Below are 18,742 nucleotides of genomic sequence, written 5' to 3' on the forward strand. Positions count from 1 at the left end.
GATCGTTGGATTTTGAGTTGAGCTATATTTTTAAAAAGTTTTAGTTTACATCTTTTGTAATATTACATCTAATGGCAACGCCAAAGAACAGTGGAATGTTTTGTGGAAAAGTGGATGTGTGCATAATACAGTAAAGAATGTTGCAACTGTTAACATGCTGTTTGGACATGTCAAATTTATTTTATCAAATAATTTTACTGGAATTTTAAAATAACTTTATCATGTAGTGGACCAGAAGTTAGTCCCAGGTACTCTGGCATTTAAATTTCAAGTTAGTGGTACTTTTACCTATAGTATAGGGCCAGAATAGATTACCCTAAAAGACATTTCGTCCTGAGAATTGCTGTATTTGTGGTTTTGGTTCATTTTCTTTAAGGACAATAATACTTTAACATCAAGGAAAATGACGTTGGCAAAGTTGTTTCTAAATTCAGACTTGGATGTGGTTTTTGCTTTTAACTTATTAAGTACCAGTAATTTGTATTCATAAGTGAATTTTCTGAGAAAGCAATCAAGTTTTCACAAGAAATGTAACTTATGATTTAATTTTAATATTGTCTTCATCTAAATTAGTATTTATTTTCTGTCTCTCATGATTAGTGTAGCACAGCTATGTTAATGTCAGACAAAAATGTGCTGATCATTGACCTTATATTGGCCTATGTTCAAAATCCCAGCATTTGTTGCTGTTCAAGATGCTGATTTTATTTGCAAATTATTTTCAGGCACAGATAAGATTTCCCTTCATTAAATCAGACTCTAGTGGTGCATACATACATACATACATACATACATACATACATACATATTGTGTGTGTGTGTGTGTTTTCTTAATTTGGTGAAATGCAGAAAAAGCCCTCTGTCACATGACTTTAATAATTCCCATAAGACGATCACAAAACTTTGTGATACTGCAACAAATATCCACACTGAATATCAAGGTACTGCCAGTATCCTAAGCAGCCATTTCTACACTTCACTAATCTTTATAATTGGCTTGTCTTTTACTGCCATTAATTAAATGATGTAGTAGCCCATTAATAATTACAAAAGAGTGACACACCTCAGCATTTTCACCTTATTAAATAGACGTCAGACTTTATTATTAATTAAAAATGAGTAAAACCATCATTTTAAATCTATATATTTATTTTGGTATCTTTTAGCACCCTTACCCTTCAGAAGAACAGAAAAAGCAGTTGGCACAAGACACAGGGCTCACTATACTTCAGGTGAACAATTGGTAAGTAATTTTATTTAGTGTTTACCCACAACCAGTACTCTAACCACTAGCAACCTGCCTCTAATGATTGGCATTCTGCTGACACGCCCTCCAGTTGCCAGTTTTCCGTGGAAGTTTATTGATGCAAATGTATGTAGCCTACAGAACGATTTCAGTTGTGGGAACTATAGTTTTAGTACTGCAGAAAACATATAGTATTTACTTTCCCATAGCTCTTTAAATAGTTACATTTCAGTTTATATGCATGTCTGTGTTTTTCCTGGATATAATTGTGTCTGCCCACCCATCCTTTAAGAAATCAATCACTTGAAACCCAGAAAATGTAAGTGAGATAGACACCACTCTATACATTTTCTTCAGGCTGTATTGATTGAGTCCATCACCGTTTATATCAAATTATTATTTTTGACTAACAAAGTTATTTTGGGATCTTCTCAGTGTATTTGAGTTTTTTTTTTTTAAGAAAAAAGAAAGAAAGAAAAGAAAATCTTGAAACAAACTTTAAGGAAAATCTGCCTTTTCCCCACTGAAGTATTACAGGGGAAAAAATTGTGTGTTTAATTTATTAATTTAAAATTAAGGATAGTTGGGACCCTTGATTTGTTATAGCAGAGACAGCTTTAAAAAATTAAACCTTTGCTGTTTCTGAAGCAGATGTTAAGTTGCTTATTATTTGTGGCTGGGTTTCTGCACCAGCCAAAAGTATTCCGATTTAAGTACAAAATTGTGGCATCAAGACTATTTTTTAAAAGTATGATTTATTACCCTTTGTTACTGCAACAATACGGTTATTGAAATCCAGGTTTCATACAAAATAGCAGAACAAATGTCACATTTGAAGTGTATCAAAACCTAAAACCCTGTGAAACTAAGTATATCTAATTAATTGTTCTAATATTTTTGAATTAGTGTTTATGATGGGAAACCTTATCCTCTTTGAAGTAATACCCAGGAATTGCCAACATAAGCTGCAAGCCTGCTGCGGGGAAGGGAGTCAGAAGTGCCAGTTTGCAGACAAAAGTTGTTCTCCCTCCCCCTTCATTCAATACGTGTCAGAGATTAATATTACTGAAGCTCTGATTACATGGCCTAATCCATTTTAGTGAATAAATTTTGTCTTGATGTCCATTGCACCTACATTAACAAACCCTCCTTGGTGAGAGAGACTGGGAGCCTATCGGAGAGATTTCAGATATATTAAACCCCATTACAGAAAATGTAATTTCTGTCAATATAATCCCATGTATTCTTCAATTTAGTACTTTAGAGATAACAAGCTACTTACAATATATTTGCCTTTGGAGGATTAATTTACAAAGTGCACTATCGGTGAGACACAGGCAGACTCACATAAGCATAGCTTGTAAGGGTTATCAATTTCTGTGACCTCACAGCAGACCTAGGAGATCATTTTTTTTTTTTTTTTTTTTTTGCAGCCTTGTAAGACACTGATTAAAGGAAAATACAGAATACCTTATATACTGAAGTGTGCTTCCAGATACTTACTGTAAAAAGAAAAAAATAATGTTGTCCCAAAAATATCATCAGATATATTTTAATAGCAAATTCGGTTTCAGTATTCCAAATCATTAGGGGGGGAAAGTATCTTTATTTGTTGTAGATTTATTACACCACCGTTTGTCCAATCAATATCTTAATTTGTATTGTTGTCCTTAAGTTGAATGATAGGTGGTTTTGTCCATTTTAGGGGCCATGTAGATAACCAGGGCTCCTACTTAATGATAATGGCTGAGTAAAAGATTGTTGCATTGGAGAGGCTCTGGAAACGTGTAGCTATGTACAGTTGGTACGTCAACACATACCATCCCTTACTTCAAATCCTACTCCTACAGGTGCATTTGCTTTCCTTTCCATCTTTCATATGCTAGCAAAAATATTCTGTGAGCATAGCTACCGTATGTATGCCATAGAGATATTGAAAGTGTTCTTCCAAGGCTATATATTTGCCTTTGTTAGAAATCTCATGTTTGGTGACCCTTTGGAGGCTGAGCCCATGAATGAAGGCCATGAACTATGAGGAGAAATATAAAAAGTCAGTCCTTTCAGTCAACAAGGGGAAGTATGAATGGAGGATCTGACTGAAGTATATGATTTCCTATGGACAAGTATGTCAGTTTAGGAATGCCTACGAAAAGTTTTAGGAGACAATGACCGCAGCATGCTTTTGAACTAACGTTAGTAGATTTTTATCCCGAGTGACGTTGTGGTCTCTCTTTGTACCCAACTTGCCCTATAATTGAATTTTTTTTTGTTTTTTTGTCACACATGTCTGTATAAGCTCCCTATGTGCAAGAAAAAAATAAATGCAGGTCAAAATACAGTCTAACTGAAGTCTCCTGGATGTAGGGCAGTCATACTGCAGATGCCAGTTTGAGAATTCTCCCATGGAGTTACAATTAAATTGTGGTATTCATTCTTGAGACAATTTCCCCCAAAATGGTTCAAAACTGGAGAGCTGATGAAGTGCATTTTTAAATTGTGTGTCCATGTTTGATTTCCCATTGATTTTTGAAAGGGCAGCAATGCCAAAATGCAGTACACAGGCTTTCAAAAAGGGCAGTTTCAAAAAATGGATGTTATGACTGAAAGTCTGAGAGAGCAGGCCATGGAAAGGACTACTTAAAACTACCTGTGGGATAAACACCAAACAGCTAATTTGAATGTTGGTGATACATGAAAATGTTTCCCAGCATTTTTATTCATATTTTTTTATAACAAGGTATGCATGAGAACAAATTATTTTGCCTAAATTGTTTGCTGCAGGGAACAGCAAACAGATCATTTATGGTTTACTTTGCCTTTCTTCAGCTGGCTCATAAGTCATTCAGCCACAACTTTCAAAAAAAATTTTACCTTCCTTCTTAGATTCTTCCAAACTTGTTAACACACATGTACATTTTTGTATTAATGATGAGTCATTGTAAATCACTGTTGCAAAGATTAAATAAAATGCTGAAGGGCAGCCCGGGTGCAGATCAGTCATAAATTATTGGCAGCAACATAGCATGTGGGAATACATGAAATGTGCATGAAAAACATAAACTCATGTCTAGTAGTATGGTAGTTAGTCCAGAGTGGGAACGTTGGATTTTTCTGGATAGCATTATGACTTTGCCACAAAACAGTCAGTGAAGAGAAGGTTTGTTTTATGTAGTGTGAAAGCATTTGATCTATATCTTCTGTGATATTTTGATGCCTTTAAAATAAATGCTAGTTGTGTACTTTAATTTTCTTTGCAAACTCTTAATGAAAAGAGGATGATTTTTCACCTGCATTCAGAAACATTGTTGTTTCTTCAATTGATGTACACAACTCCACTTGAAGTTAGAGGAGGTTGCATGCATGGATTGAAGGTATGAGATGTCCCACAAACCTTATCAGTGGCAGGACAGATATCTTAAAAATGCAGAAGTTTTGAACTGAAATACTTTTTATATTGGAATTGGCCAGGTAAGTGATTTTTATAAATAAAGATTTTGTTTGTAAACCAAGCAGTGTTTGCATTTGGAACCATGTTTTGGAACTATTGGATATTTCTGTTGTGGAAAGAGTGACATGTCATTGTGTAGCAAAAAGCCTGTTGTAGGAACTACAGTGGCAGAGTTCAGTATGTTGTTAGTCTAAATCACCCATTCAAGTCATTCTCTTGTTAGTCATTTAACCCCTTAGTGGTTTAGATTCAGAGCATGATAACATGAACTAGAAGAGTCACCGATCATTCCTGACAGTGTTGCATATATGGACATAGAGAGGATCTGACAGAGTAGAGGTTAATAAGGTGTTTTTCCCCTGTGATAAAAACTTCTGCTTTGTGATTGAAACATCCAGAAAGTGCAATACAATCACTTATTACTTCAGCAGAGAGCTAGTACAGGGTATATCAAACAATCTATACAGTTTCCTTGTTTAGTGCATCCCACCTGAATCTATCCCTGTTAAGAGCTAATGTTAAATAATGACTAGTGGCACTTTTAGGAGGGAAAGCAATTCTCATCAAGTGCTACAGAAGTGTATTGGATGTCAAGTGTGTGTATAGTGTTTATACACACACACACTCCCTCCCTCTCTCTCTCTCTCTCTCAAAGAATGGTAAGGCTGCAAAGTTGAACACTCAAAAGTTAGGAAATACCAAACTTAAGGTTGCCTGTGCAATCTTTATTTAGCCCCCATGTGTGTATCCATTATGAAACAGTCTAAAATAAATGATCACATACTATTTTTTCCACATTATCCCTGCCTCATTCAGTGCACAGGATGGATAGTACACACGGCATGAGCAGCTATTCACTTTTGTTTTATGCTCATTCAGTGCTTCATTTGCTTCATGCTATTCAAACCTTGCTTTGAAGACAAAATTATTAATTTCCTCATGGACTTTTCTATGGTGCTCATCACTCTAATTAATTAATGTTTGTGAAGCACTAAGATACTAATCTTCACACCACTTTGAGGTGAGGGGTGGTATTAGCCACGTTTTACAGATGGAGGACAGAGGCTCAGAGAGATTAAGGTGAAAAATGTCCACTAATTTTGGGTACTCAATTTGAGACACCTATGGTCTGAATTTTCAGAAAACTGACAGTAGCACAGTCTAACCTGTGCACTGAATGAGTTAGGGATCCCTGTGGAAAAAAAGAATGTGAGCATATAATTAAAGACTGTATCTTAATGCATGTGCACAAGAGGACCAAATTAAGGTTTCAGTCACAACTGGCATTTGGGTGCTTGACTTTGCAACATCAATTTTTTTAAAATGTAGATTTTTAGTATGTAATTTCTTAGGTTTTTTACAAAGTAATGAAAAAAATCTGATCATCTGGAATAATACCATCACCACATGGGTCATAAGCAGGGTTGGGAACTTTAGTCCACAGTTCAGCTTTCTCCTACTTGAGCTAAAGGAGTAAATGATAGCACTAGTATGTTGTCATCCTCTGGGTAGACCACTCACTAGAGAGAAGTGGGTTTGATAGTTGTTTTCTTACAGCAAAGGGATGTTGAGACTCAGGAATCTTGGTTCTGCAAGGGAATGTGCTTAGTGGTTGGAGACCCTGCTGTCCCTGTTCCCCTCCCCATTGACCCCTTCTGTCCCCTCCAGCCTGTCCTTGGTCCTCATCTTAGTTCCTCATCTAGCAAGGATCCTTGTCCCAATCTATTCCCTGCTGTCCCAAGTCCAGCTCATGTTCTCTCTATATTCAAATCAGGCTGCTTTTTTCTTCCACGCTACTTGGGCACCAGCAGGGGACCACTGAGTGTATGTCTACACTGCAATTAAAAACCTGTGGCTGGCCCATGCCAGCGAACTCGGGCTTGGGCTAAGGAGCTGTTTAATTGCTGTGTAGACATTTGGGCTCGGGCTGAGGCACCGGCTCTCTGACCCCGTGAGGTGGGAGGGTCCCAGGGCTCAGACTGCAGCCTGAGCTGGAACATCTACACCGCAATTAAACAACCCCGAGCCTCGTGAGCCGGAGTCAGCTGGCAGGGGCCAGCCATTGGGTGACTAATTGCAGTGTAGACATACCCTGAGAGCACGGGCGAGACGCTCTGCCTGTTCTCAGTTCCCAGTGAGACAGTAACCTGGAACAGCAATTTCAGAGGAAGCCCTGCACAACCCCAGAGTCTGGAGCATGCCCAGTACAGACAGAATATTTGGAGAATTTAGCTTCCAAATTCAAACAAGCTTCTACTGAGCATATGCGAATGGAGATTTTTCAAAAGTTTATAATTTGGTCAAATTTGGGCTTTTTTTTCCCCACTGGGACAGCAGATGGCACATCCCTCACACCAGGACAACTCCCCTCTGCCAAATTTCAAGTTCCAAAGCATGGAGGAGCTAGAGCTTCTCAAGGAAGCAGCTGTAAGAATTTTTTTTAACATGGGCACCACAAGGTTTGTGTCCCCAATTGCATGGAAGGCAGTCCATATGGAAATGGCATTTTGGCATGGGGTGGTACTTGAACCATGGACTCCTTTTCACTTTCTATGGAGGAGACAGGATTGTACGGCCCTTCCCCATCAGGCAGTAGGAAGGAGGCTCCCCGTTGCTTAGAGGTAAAAGGGTTACTTCTCAGCAGTGGTAGGAGAGACAGGGGTATAATCTTCATCCCTTTCCACTTCGGGCAGTAAGAGGGAACTTAGTGGAAGTTCTCTCCACTTCCTCTCTTTGCATAGTGGGTTGGGAGAAGGGATGGCTGAAGCAACGGACCAGATCCTGCTGGCCCCAGTGGTTTTGTCTGGAATAGATGAATGCCTTTTTTTTCAAGAGACAAGGTGGGTGAGGTGATACCTTTTATTGGACCAACTTCTGTAGGTGAGAGAAATAAGCTTTCAAGCTATACGGAGCTCTTCTTCGGGTCATTTTTGAGGACTGTCAGATTTGGGCCCCAATAGCCAGAGATTTCTTCTGCTCACCTGCAGTTAGTGTAGGGTTCAGCTTTGGGTGCCTGGATTTTGGCTGATTTGAAAATAAATAAATAGAAATACATATGAGGTAGTACTGTAGAGAGGTTACCCCACAGTTCAGAGTTAGGCCCCAATCCAGCTCTTGTTGATGTAAATGGGAAAGACTTCCATTTCCAATATTTCCTGTGAGTTGAATTGGGTACTTGGAATGCCTACCATCTTAGCTAAATTACTTCACTGAGGGTGAAATTCATCCCTGTGCAGAGGGTCACCATATGACCAATGCACCACTTGAGATCCACTTAAACACTATTTTTATGGATAAGTGGGCTTGCTTTAAGTGATGCATACATCTGGCACTGGCTGTCTACACAGGAATTCATTTTCATATGTAGGGCCTACAAAACTGCGAAATAGAATAAATAGGCAAAACACACTTGGTTTATTGCCTTTACAAACCATTTCACGCTGAGTTCTCAGTCATAGGTAGTAAAATATGCACTTTTTAAAGATTGATCTGTTACTCCTTTTATTATGGTAAACAGATAAAACTAGTAAAGGTCAAGCTGTAATTTGAATCTGTGGGCTGGTCCACACTGGGGCGGGGGATCGATCTAGGAAACGCAACTTCAGCTACGAGAATAGCGTAACTGAAGTCGACGTTTCCTAGATCGAACTTTGTTTACTTGCTGCAGGTCCACGCGGCGCAGGCAAGCTCCCCCGTCGACAGCGCTTCTTCCTCTCGGCGAGCAGGAGTTCCGCAGTCGACGGGGCAGCGCTTCTGGGATCGATTTATCGCGTCCAGATGAGACGCGATAAATCGATCTCAGAAGAACGATCTCTACCCACCAAATCGGGCAGGTAGTGTGGACCTTACTAAATACTTTTTGAGTAGTAAGAGATGGAGTAAATACAGGTACTTATTTAGCTGTAAATGTTAAAACATTCACAAATTAACTTAACTTCAGCCATCAATCAGGATCATCAGATTTCTGTTCTCCCTTTTATTTCTTAATATAATTTAATAATACATTTACAGATGTTTCAACGTTGCTTGTCAATAATACGAGAACACAGGAATGATGTTAAAATAAGAAAAACAGATGTAAAAGAGAATGTACAATATGAAAAGTAGTTAAACATTGTGTTGTGTTTGTTACTCCTAAGCAAAATTAAGGTGAGAAGGTAGGCTTCTGTGAAGGGGAAGTGGACCCACTCCCTTCCCTCCCGCCCACAGCCCACCAACCATAAAAAGGAATCTTGCTGAGTAAATGGTTTGATTATTCAGAATATGTGTGGTAAATTAGCTGTTCTAAATGTACAATGTGCAGGGCTTTTTAAACAGATTTTTACTTTTATGTTTTCACAAAGTCTTACCTAATTGTTATGCATTTCACCTTCAATGCCAATTGAAATAATAGTATTACATCTGTAGTCTATTTCTTGGTTCTTAAATTACAATAATCAGGAATACTCACTACGTAAAATACTATATAGTTACTCGCAAGAAAATATTGAAATCAGTCAAAAATGTGTAGCTTGCATATTGCCTTAGACAGACCTGGAGAGTTGCCAGACAACCAAGGTATTATTAGGAAAGCTGAGCAAATAGCTTTCAGGGAGAAGAGTTGTGAATTTAGAATCCATCAGGTACTGTCATGTCAGAGGATCTGAGGAGTGTGCCCTTGATGCTGCTTTTGTCTGATTTTAAGGGAAAAAAACAGTAAATTCGTATTTTTAAAACTACCGTTTAGCTGTTTTTAAATGTACTTAGTTTTATGTTTTACACCACAGACTTAAGTATGATTTGTATGGTTAAAATTCTTAAATAACGAAAGAGGAGTAAATTATTTACAAAGGTGGTAGGTACTTATAGTATATATACAGAAAGCCACTCTCATTTTTCTTCTGGGACTACATTTTTACAAACCCATCATTCTTTAAGACTGTCTTCTAGTAGGTTACCATCTACACCACATGGCTATGGTATTGATTTGTTTGTTCAAAGCAGCCTTGGAGTTCTTGGTGCCCCCAAACTAGACTAGATTATAATGCCCTGAGACAAAATTCTTGCCATCTATGAGTAACCCATGAGGCCATTTGTTTCAAGTGTCCCCAAGACTGTCCCTGGATCCAGACTAAAATGGAGTGGAGTTCATAATGAGAGTGAATTACCTCACACATTTCAAGACTATAAACCCTTCAAATCAAGATTAAAACTCACAAGGCAGTGTGGACAAATATACATTACTCAGCCTGTATAATGATTGATACATTAGAAGATTGTACTGTCCCGTGCATCAGCCTCAGTCTAATCTTTCTGATCATGAATATCCTGTCTGATAATAGGAAGGGTCAGCACTAGAACCTTGGTAGAGCTGATGGTGCATCATTGGCTGGTTGTTTAGTGACATTACAGTTTCTACCACTTCAGAAAAGGGGGACACACATACAGTAGCATGTGCAAGAGAGAAAAGGTGGGTAATACCCAGAGTCTACATTCAAACTGGCCATTAAAGACAAGTTAAATATTCTCTGTTACAATCACCAGCACCAAAATTCTTCCGGTGTTCTAGCTGTGGAAATACTGGAAACCCCTTCCAACAGCTAGTCCCTCTTTTTTTCCTATATTATTTTTCCAAGGAGGGTTCTGCATATGGGTCATGACTTGGTCAGGTGACTTTCTGTGTGCATATCCATAAATATGTAAACCCCTACTTGTTACCAACCCTCTTGTTGCAAAGGTCCTATGGAACAGGAACTTTATGCAGTTTTAAATGAGACAGAATTGGGGAGACCCCACGTCCCATTGTGACAGAAGGATAAGGCAGATCATGGACAACTTGGTGGTGTGCAGATCAGGTAAAATTCATTCCCGCACAAAGGACCAACAAAAGGCCTACAAGCCATGTTGAGCTTTATTCTGATGCCTTGTGCCAGCCAGTTTGCTCAGAGATGAATTTCAGTTGGCATGCACAAAGTAACCAAAACTTGGTCTGATGATCTTTACCGTGATCTGTTCTAAAACCTTTCAACCACTGCTTTTGTCATAGGCCTTCTGGGTAAAATTCACCTTTGTGCAGAGAACTAGCACAAAGCTTATTTAAACCCTCAAAATAGGCCTTAAGTGGGACTCCAGCGGTGCCTACCCCTTGGGTTTGTCCTCTGTACCTATCTGAATTTCACTGTTGGCTAGATATGGAGAGACCTTCCTTGGATATGTGGGGCCAACAAATAAGAAAAGTGAACTTCTAGTAATTTTCCACTAGTTTGCAAGCAAATCTACCACTGTTGAGTACACAACAAATAAATTAAATGACAGACAGCAATTACCAAATGTATATCAACACACACACTTTTTAAATAGAGGGAAGTCAGCTCCCTTAGCAGAATGTTGCACTCTACAGACAAAGCAAGCATGCCGAGAGAATGACAGTCAAGATGCTTGGCATTTTAGAAGTTAATAGGTAGCAAAAATTGTTTTCCCCCAGGCATTCCATCTTTTTCTATGATAGTTTTGTACATGACAAACTTTTTAGTGGATGCATTAATATTCTATAACTAATGTGCTGTCAGATGTCATGAAGATAAGATTAAAAGGCACTGTTCATACATTTTCCAGTTGTTTATTTCCCCCCTTTTGCAAGAGCTTTATTCTGCTGTATTAGGGTCTAGGTCAGAATTGTTTGTTAGTATTTTTTTAAACAGAAACTATCGAAACCCAAGTATATGCTATGTGTAAACAGTTATTCTTTAAAAACATATAGGACACCTTACACATTATGGCAATCCCTGCCAAGCAATCTTAAATACATTGAGATGCTTACAGTTTTTTCTTTAAAATGAGAGAGTGTGGGTTTTGTTGTTAGAAAAAGTAACCTCAGTCGGGGAAGTGGAGGAGGAGGGAAGTAATGGTTTGTCATTTCTTTGCAAGTCCGGTTTTGGTCTATTCTTGTCAAATCTGTCTTAAGTGTGTTTACATACAGTTTGCCTTTCTGGTATTTTGTGCTTGCACAGACCTGATCTCCACCTATTTTGTGTCAACAGTTGCTGAGATTGGTGTATAGCGATTAACCCTTGAGAATTGAAACCCCGACAAGCTAAGAACTGTGCCCTCAGAGACCTTCTCCCGCACTTACATCATAAACTTGCTCCAGGCTGCGCCTACATAGAACAAACTGCATTTCTGAGTAGTTAAAAAGTCAACCTGAAATATTAAAAATGGGGCAAATGTTGCCTCCTTGTTGAATAAAACAATTTTCTCTTCTCAAAAGTGAAACTGAGCCAGAGGCATATGGGAAGGAAGTGCTTTTGAGGGTGTGCTTTTTGCCCAGTCTGGTCATAAATAATCCTGCAGAAATTCTGTATCACTGTCTGTATTAGAATTAAACACTTAAAGATCCCTTTGGGTCTTTTTTTAGAAAAAGAAAAGAAAACAGCAGATACCATTAAAAAAAAATACCACCACTGCAGTCCTAAACAAAATGTAGGTCATATAATAGTTTCAGTGGTTAAAATGCTGGGATATCCATTGCCTCTTAATATTCAGTTATAATTCCACCCCGGCCCTAAAATCAGCATAGCATCATTGATCTAGATTAGCTGAGGACCTAGCTGTGATAAGCTTTGTGTGCCTCAAGATCATGCAAGCCTCCTTCCTCTGTGCCAGTCCTCTGACTTACCCATGTTCATTTGATCATACCACTTTCTGGGGACATTAGTTCTCCTCTCCTTGCCCTAAAAAAAATGTCATGATGGGGAGATTTCCTAAGCAACAATAATAGGAGAATCCATTCATGGAAATTAATCTCCAAGCAAAATGGGAATCACATTACCAGACAAACTTTTGAAACAGTACATTCTGTGATGTTTAAATAGATCAGTAGTCTCTGAGGGTTGTTACCGATGCTCTTTCATGACCAATGCGAAAAGAATTGGTGGTTTCAGACCAGTTTCTATTAAACAGATGTCTGCGTCACAAAAACACCACCACAACTACCACCTTTGTTCGTAGTCTTAGCAATGACAGCAAGGACCAAATCAGCATGGAAACAGAGCTACCCTCTCCTACCTAAAGGGCCAGGACATGGGTTGCCGGGTGACTCTACCTGGTTCATTCCATGTGGAATTCACAAGTCAAACTATAGTGTTTCAATTTGTAGTCTCGTTTTCAGAGGCTCTGTCACTGTATGCCCCTAAGAGGCTCTTCAGGGGTCTGGTTGGCCGCTCTCAGCTCACTCCAGTGACCTGTTAGGGTGGGAGCATCTGGTATGGGACACTGGTTCTTTCATTCCTAAGTGGTCTGCTGGAGGGCAGGACATAATACAGAGATCCATAGCCTCCACGCACAAGAGCATTTCTCAGCCCCTGCTCATTTGAGCCAGCAGCTAGTAGTGTGAGCAGTCTACTTGCTCTAACTTCTTTACTGTGGGCCACAGGACTGGGCGCATCTTCCCACTCTCCCATAAGATCCATTATAAGTAGTGAGTGGGGGACAGTGGCTTGTACAAGGCTCCCAACTGGAAAGAACCTGTTGTGTGGACTAGCCACCAGACCTCAGAAGAGGGCCACCAGCCTCTTGGAGGGGAAGATCCAGGGTCAAGGCCACCATGATGTGGTAATAGCAACTGAGCAGTTCCTCCATCCAGCTCAATGGCAGGATGCCTTCCTGACCCCCTTCATAGCTCTCCAGAGGCCATTCCTTTTATTTGGGCTGGGCATAGTGTGGTTGTGTCCTATGATGAATAACAAAAAGGGGCATGGGGTGTGGGGGGGGGGGAAGAGAGGGAGATTTTGTAGCATTCAAAGAAGATCAAGCAGGATTCCGACAAATCTGAAATAGTTCTTATGTGCCTGGCTAGTAAATGTAGGGCATGCCAGGCATACACACTGGGTGTGTATATCTGATCACATCGTCATCCTTTCTATCTTTGTGCTAATATGCTTGGTACATTAGCAGGTTGTGCTCGCAAGAGAATAAATAGCGCTTTCCTGCTTCAAAGAAACTTTTCTGAATGCACCAAATGAATACATTTGTCGGGTCACATAGTAATGCTTGAAGTCAGAAACTATTTTTAAAATAAAATTGCAGAACAGCACATGGCTTTCATTAGTGCTTTACATCAAATTTGTCAGCTAATTAGTGGTTTTTCATCACTAGTTTTGCATAGTATTTTATTTGTAGTTCACTCTTAAATATTATCTTACACAATACCCAACCCTCTGTATTCTCATTTGACAAACATTCCAGTACTGCCAAAGGAAGAAAACTAAGCTTCAGGGAGAACTTTGATACATCTGATTGATGGACTTGCTGTGATTTGAGTAAATTCCGATATTACGTTTCTGAAGTGAGCGGTTAGCAGAGCATGTATTCTCTTCCCTCCCTTCCCCTATTTTGTGTTGTAAATGATGAATTGCAGTTCTGCCTGCCTTCATTTCAGAGGAGGAGGAGAAACCAAGAAAAGTTGCCAAACATGGCTTCATGAGGTCTGCTTTAGATTGAATCAACTTTCTTGAGTGTCTTGAAACCTTTTTTTCACAAATAAAAGGAGTGTAGAAAGCAGGAAAAGTTAATGAATGGTAGTTATGGATCATTAAGCTCGCTAACTAGCTTCAAGATAAAAACTTTTTAATAACTGTAGTAAGAGCTTTTTTTGTATTTATTTCTCATTTTAGAGGTGGGAAGTATGATTACAGTTGGGAAACCTCCAGTTACTCTGTGTATGTATAATTAGAGAGGGATCTATTTATTCTTGAATGTGGTTTTAAGGCTGTTTTTAAAGCACATTTTAGACTTTGAAATATGAAAATTTTGTGAAATGATTTCTGCAAAAGGTTTTTTTTTTCTTTAATTACTACCTAAAAAGGCCCAGGAAAGTACTTAAACAAGCAAAACTGAAAATATTTGGGAATTAGGAATAAAGCAGCAATGAAATATGCTAAACTGTGACTCTTGGATTATTACAAGTTTACATTTAAATATTCTAGAAATTAGGTGTTAAATTGAAAAAATTATGGAAACACTAAATAAATGAGTGATACCAGCAAGTGGTATAGAATATTGCAACTCCTGAAAGTGCTTTTTTTTTTTTTTTTTTTTTTTTTTTTTTTTGGCAGTTTTGGTGACTGAAACTGAAGGCAGGATAATGCTTATAGAAATAATCTATTGTAAAAATGATACCATTGGTAGCCCTAGGTACAAGTATTTATGTGGATGGATCCTAGTTGGCCTGTTTATACTTTATTTGAAAGTCCTCTTTCTTTTCAAAGTAGATAGGTACATTTTTAAAAGTGAGATATACAAAAGGCATTGGTTTAGCAATGGTGTTTGCCATTTTATAGGTATTGTGGGTTTTCTTATAGTCCTTAAACCTGTTTGCTAGAACATGCTTCAAAATGATTGAAGCAGAGTGTTTTCTGGCACTTAATAGCGCCACTTCTGATATGCAAACCCCTGGCCAGCATTCCAACACCACTCTCCAGTGTGAAATTGACAGGGAACAACATAAGGGCTCAGAGACTGGCAATATTGTGAAAATGTTTGTATTTTGGGAGGGCAGGTGGGATTAAATTTATATGCGCCATCAAGTCTAAACATCTATCTTTAGGGGGCTTGCACTGAAGACTGGAAGTCTCTGACCATGAAGTAAAGTCACAAGCAAAGGTGACTTTAGAAAACTGTGATAGCAAGGGAGGGCCTCATTTTGTTTAATGGACAGAAGTGTGAAATACACACTTTTTCAGCGAGCGCTGCAGATGACTACACAAGCAACAAAGGGAGGTGCAGCAGGAGGAAAAAGAGCAGATTTATGTGAAAAACGTCAGGCAAGCTGTAACATGAATCTAGCAAAATGTGCCTTTTAGAAGGGTTTTGTGACTTAGTGAAAATACTCACTTTCTGGCTGGTGCATTTTAGCCTGTTTCACCCTAAAATTATTGGCTGGTAAAGGTTGGGTTGGTTTTTTTGTTTTGTTTTTGTCATCACTGGTGATGCTGCCTCTCAATGAGAGGAAACAAAACTTGTTTATTGCAGTGAAGGCAGGCGAGCTGAAGGTCAAAGTTCAAAGGCGGATTGCTGCATCACTGGGCTTTGGTCTGAGTCTTATCCATGTGACCAGAGATGCTCATTGTCACAATAGTGAGACCTTTAAATAGGAGAGCGCTACAGTTACCACTGGAGAATAAAAATCTAAAAGAAAACAGTTCAACAAAATGCATATTTAAAAAAGAGTGTTGCCTCTTGGTTCTCTTTAGAGTGGGGAGAAGCTACACAAATAGATTTTTGTTCATTCTTGCCTGTTTAGCAAAGAGAGAATAGAAGCTGTTGTATCTAAAGGGAGAAGAAAATGCGATTAACTTAAAAAATAATTCAGCCTCTCTGAGCTTGTACATTTACCCAACTGTTCAACTGTCTTCCCCTCACAAAAATATCCATTTGCATATGCATTGTTTTGCAGAATTCCACACAATGTGTTAACTTTTTTCAGTTTGGTGGCAGGTCTGACTTGCACTTTGACAAATCACATTAGTTATAAGCAGCTATTGACTCTGCTATTCAGGGGGAAAGAGTCTGCATCAGAGTAACTTTATTGACACATGGTGTAGTGTGGAAATAAACACTCCTTATGCAAACACTTAAGCATGTGCGTAACTTTACTAACATGAGTAAAATTATGTCTATGTTTTAAGTATGAGGTTAAGTGTTTGCCAGAATGGAACCATAATTTGTTATAGGAGTTGATAGAAGATTTGTATTTGGAGAAAATTAGTTTTGAATAAGCATTTGTTTTACAAGTAAATACTTTTTTTAAAGCATTAGTCCTGGTTTCTTCTGCATTTTTAAAACAAACATTTTTTAAAGTAATTGAATGTTAACAAGGGGGGAAATGAGAGTGATGTGAGTGCTAGGAACAATTGGAGGATTTTTTGTTGTTGTTAACTTTTTTGTAACACTGTTTTGTTGCTACCAGGGCTTCTATCATTGTATCGAACAAGAATTCAAATAGTCATCTTGCTATTGGACCTTCTTTACTAAAAACTGTGGTGGAGAGGTTTTATTCCTAAACACATATTCCTTTTCCAAACATAACTAAATATTTTTCTTTTTGTGAACAGCCCTAAGATGTGATTTGTAGATATAATTGAATCCCATTCTGCTCTCTGAAAGCGGAACAGTTATTCCTATTTTAATCTAATGTGTTCTTTTGGGTTCACACGAAAAATAAAGAAACTTTAAAGTGGATACTTTTTTAATGCATAGTAGTTTGGAATCTACTATAATGCAAAGCAAAGCATTCTGTTACAAAGACAGGGAGGATGGGACAGAAGGTTAAAGGGCATTTTGGAAACAAACAGCTGGACCAGTTTATTTAAACAGATACAAGGATGGGGAGCTGACCTCAGTTTGACTTCTAGTGGGAGGAGCAAGAATGTCATTTTATTACTTTGCCCAGAAGGAAAATGTTCTTGCATCTGAATTCACCCCTAAGGCATCCAAACACATGGCTGTTTTGCAGAATCTATCTTCTCATACAAAATACGTATGAGAATGTTTAAGGAAGTGCCTGTGTGTAAAATGTACTGAAAGTAGACATCCTGAGTGGTAGTATGGGACAAACAGGTGAGAATGTGTTTTATTTTAGACAGGTCTTGCGTATAAGTATTGGGAAATACCAGACTAAACAGGTTATTGAAGTAAGATTCCAGCTACCTAATCTACTAATAATGTGTGCCCTTTGGAGAAGGGGGAAGGTTGAAAAATTTGGTTATTTGTACAAGTAAATGTTCTCAGTTTACTTAAGCTGTTTAGCTGTGTACTTCTTGGTCTGGGTGAAAAGATTTTCCTAAATGAGGGTTTTTATGGAGAACTAGCAAGCATAAAACTGCTCCCCAATCTCAGATGGCTACCGGAAAGGCCCCTTATTCTCCCAGGATTTCCTACTCTGTCAGGTATTTAGAAGTCTGTGCAGTACAAGGGTGGGATGCACATACGAAAAGCAAAAGCCTTCTGGGCTTACCAAAATAAATACCTTATTTCTTTGTTGCTTTTCTTATGAGTTCCTATGAAAATTGCTTTCTTCAAATGCCAGGTTCCTGGTATTAAACAATTTTCTAATTGGTCATGGAGCTAAGACAGCTAAAGGGGGTGGGGGGAGCAGAAATTTTAATTGCCTTTTTTACATGGTATTTGTGCTACACCTGTGCTTGTAATGAGAATGGAGAATTACTCTAACCTTCTGCTCACATGATTCTAATTTTCATGGTTTGTACAAGATAATGATGAACTGATTTTCAGCACAGTTTGTTGTAGTTTAATTTTTTGTATTAGAAGTGTGTATAAAAATTGATACAGAACTGGTACTGATTAAAGTATGACCTAATTTATGTGTAAGATTTACAGAATAGGGCCTTGTGTATGTGTGTGAGTATAGAATGCTTCCAGAGTACATTTTGGCAAGACAAGATTGATTATAATTCACATCTTGATTAACTTTCTGAGGACTTATGTAATGGAAGTCAGTCAGGAAAGTGAAATCTGAGGAAACGAGGTGTGCTATACTATAGATGTCTCCTTTAAAGATTACAAACAACATAAAGTTCTATATTTTGTGATCATTGTTCCATATCAGTTTAGAACAAGCAGAAGTCACACCAGATTCATGCTGGAATGCTGTGGTACCTTTTTAATTTTATTACAATAAAGATCTTGCTAATGTGTGGCAAACACACAGTGAAGACAAGTTAAGAATATTGCTTCACAAAATGTACTTTGGTGATTTATTTTGCAAAGTATAGTTTGTTTTTACTTATAACACTCCTTTTCCACTAGTAAATACTGAAGTATAGTTTGTAAAAATAAGGCAGTCTTCTTAAGGAGACCTCTCTAGAGCACTCTTAAATCTTTGCTGAGAAGTTGGGTTATGCTGACTTTTTTTGGAGGTGTTCTTCATTGGGTTTGCTGCTTAGTTAAATGAGAGAGAGTGAAGTTCTACTCTAGCTCGTTGATTATGATCTTAATTCCATTAAGGCTGTATTCAGAATAGACTCAGGTGAGATTTATTTTGTATTATGTGT

At 38.3% G+C, this 18,742-nt stretch overlaps 1 protein-coding gene across 10 annotated transcripts in view; it reads left to right on the forward strand.

The window, feature by feature from the left end:
- MEIS1 (Meis homeobox 1) overlaps positions 1 to 18,742 on the forward strand; it is a 125,889-nt gene that overhangs the window by 101,183 nt on the left and 5,964 nt on the right. For all 10 annotated transcript variants that reach the window (XM_034764231.1, XM_034764233.1, XM_034764232.1 and 7 more), the window contains one exon: positions 1,167 to 1,243. In XM_034764231.1, coding sequence (XP_034620122.1) covers positions 1,167 to 1,243 — 77 coding nt within the window. The remainder of the gene's footprint in view (positions 1 to 1,166; positions 1,244 to 18,742) is intronic.

This window comes from Trachemys scripta, chromosome 3 (genome assembly GCF_013100865.1).
Source record: "Trachemys scripta elegans isolate TJP31775 chromosome 3, CAS_Tse_1.0, whole genome shotgun sequence".
Classification (NCBI taxonomy): domain Eukaryota; kingdom Metazoa; phylum Chordata; order Testudines; family Emydidae; genus Trachemys; species Trachemys scripta.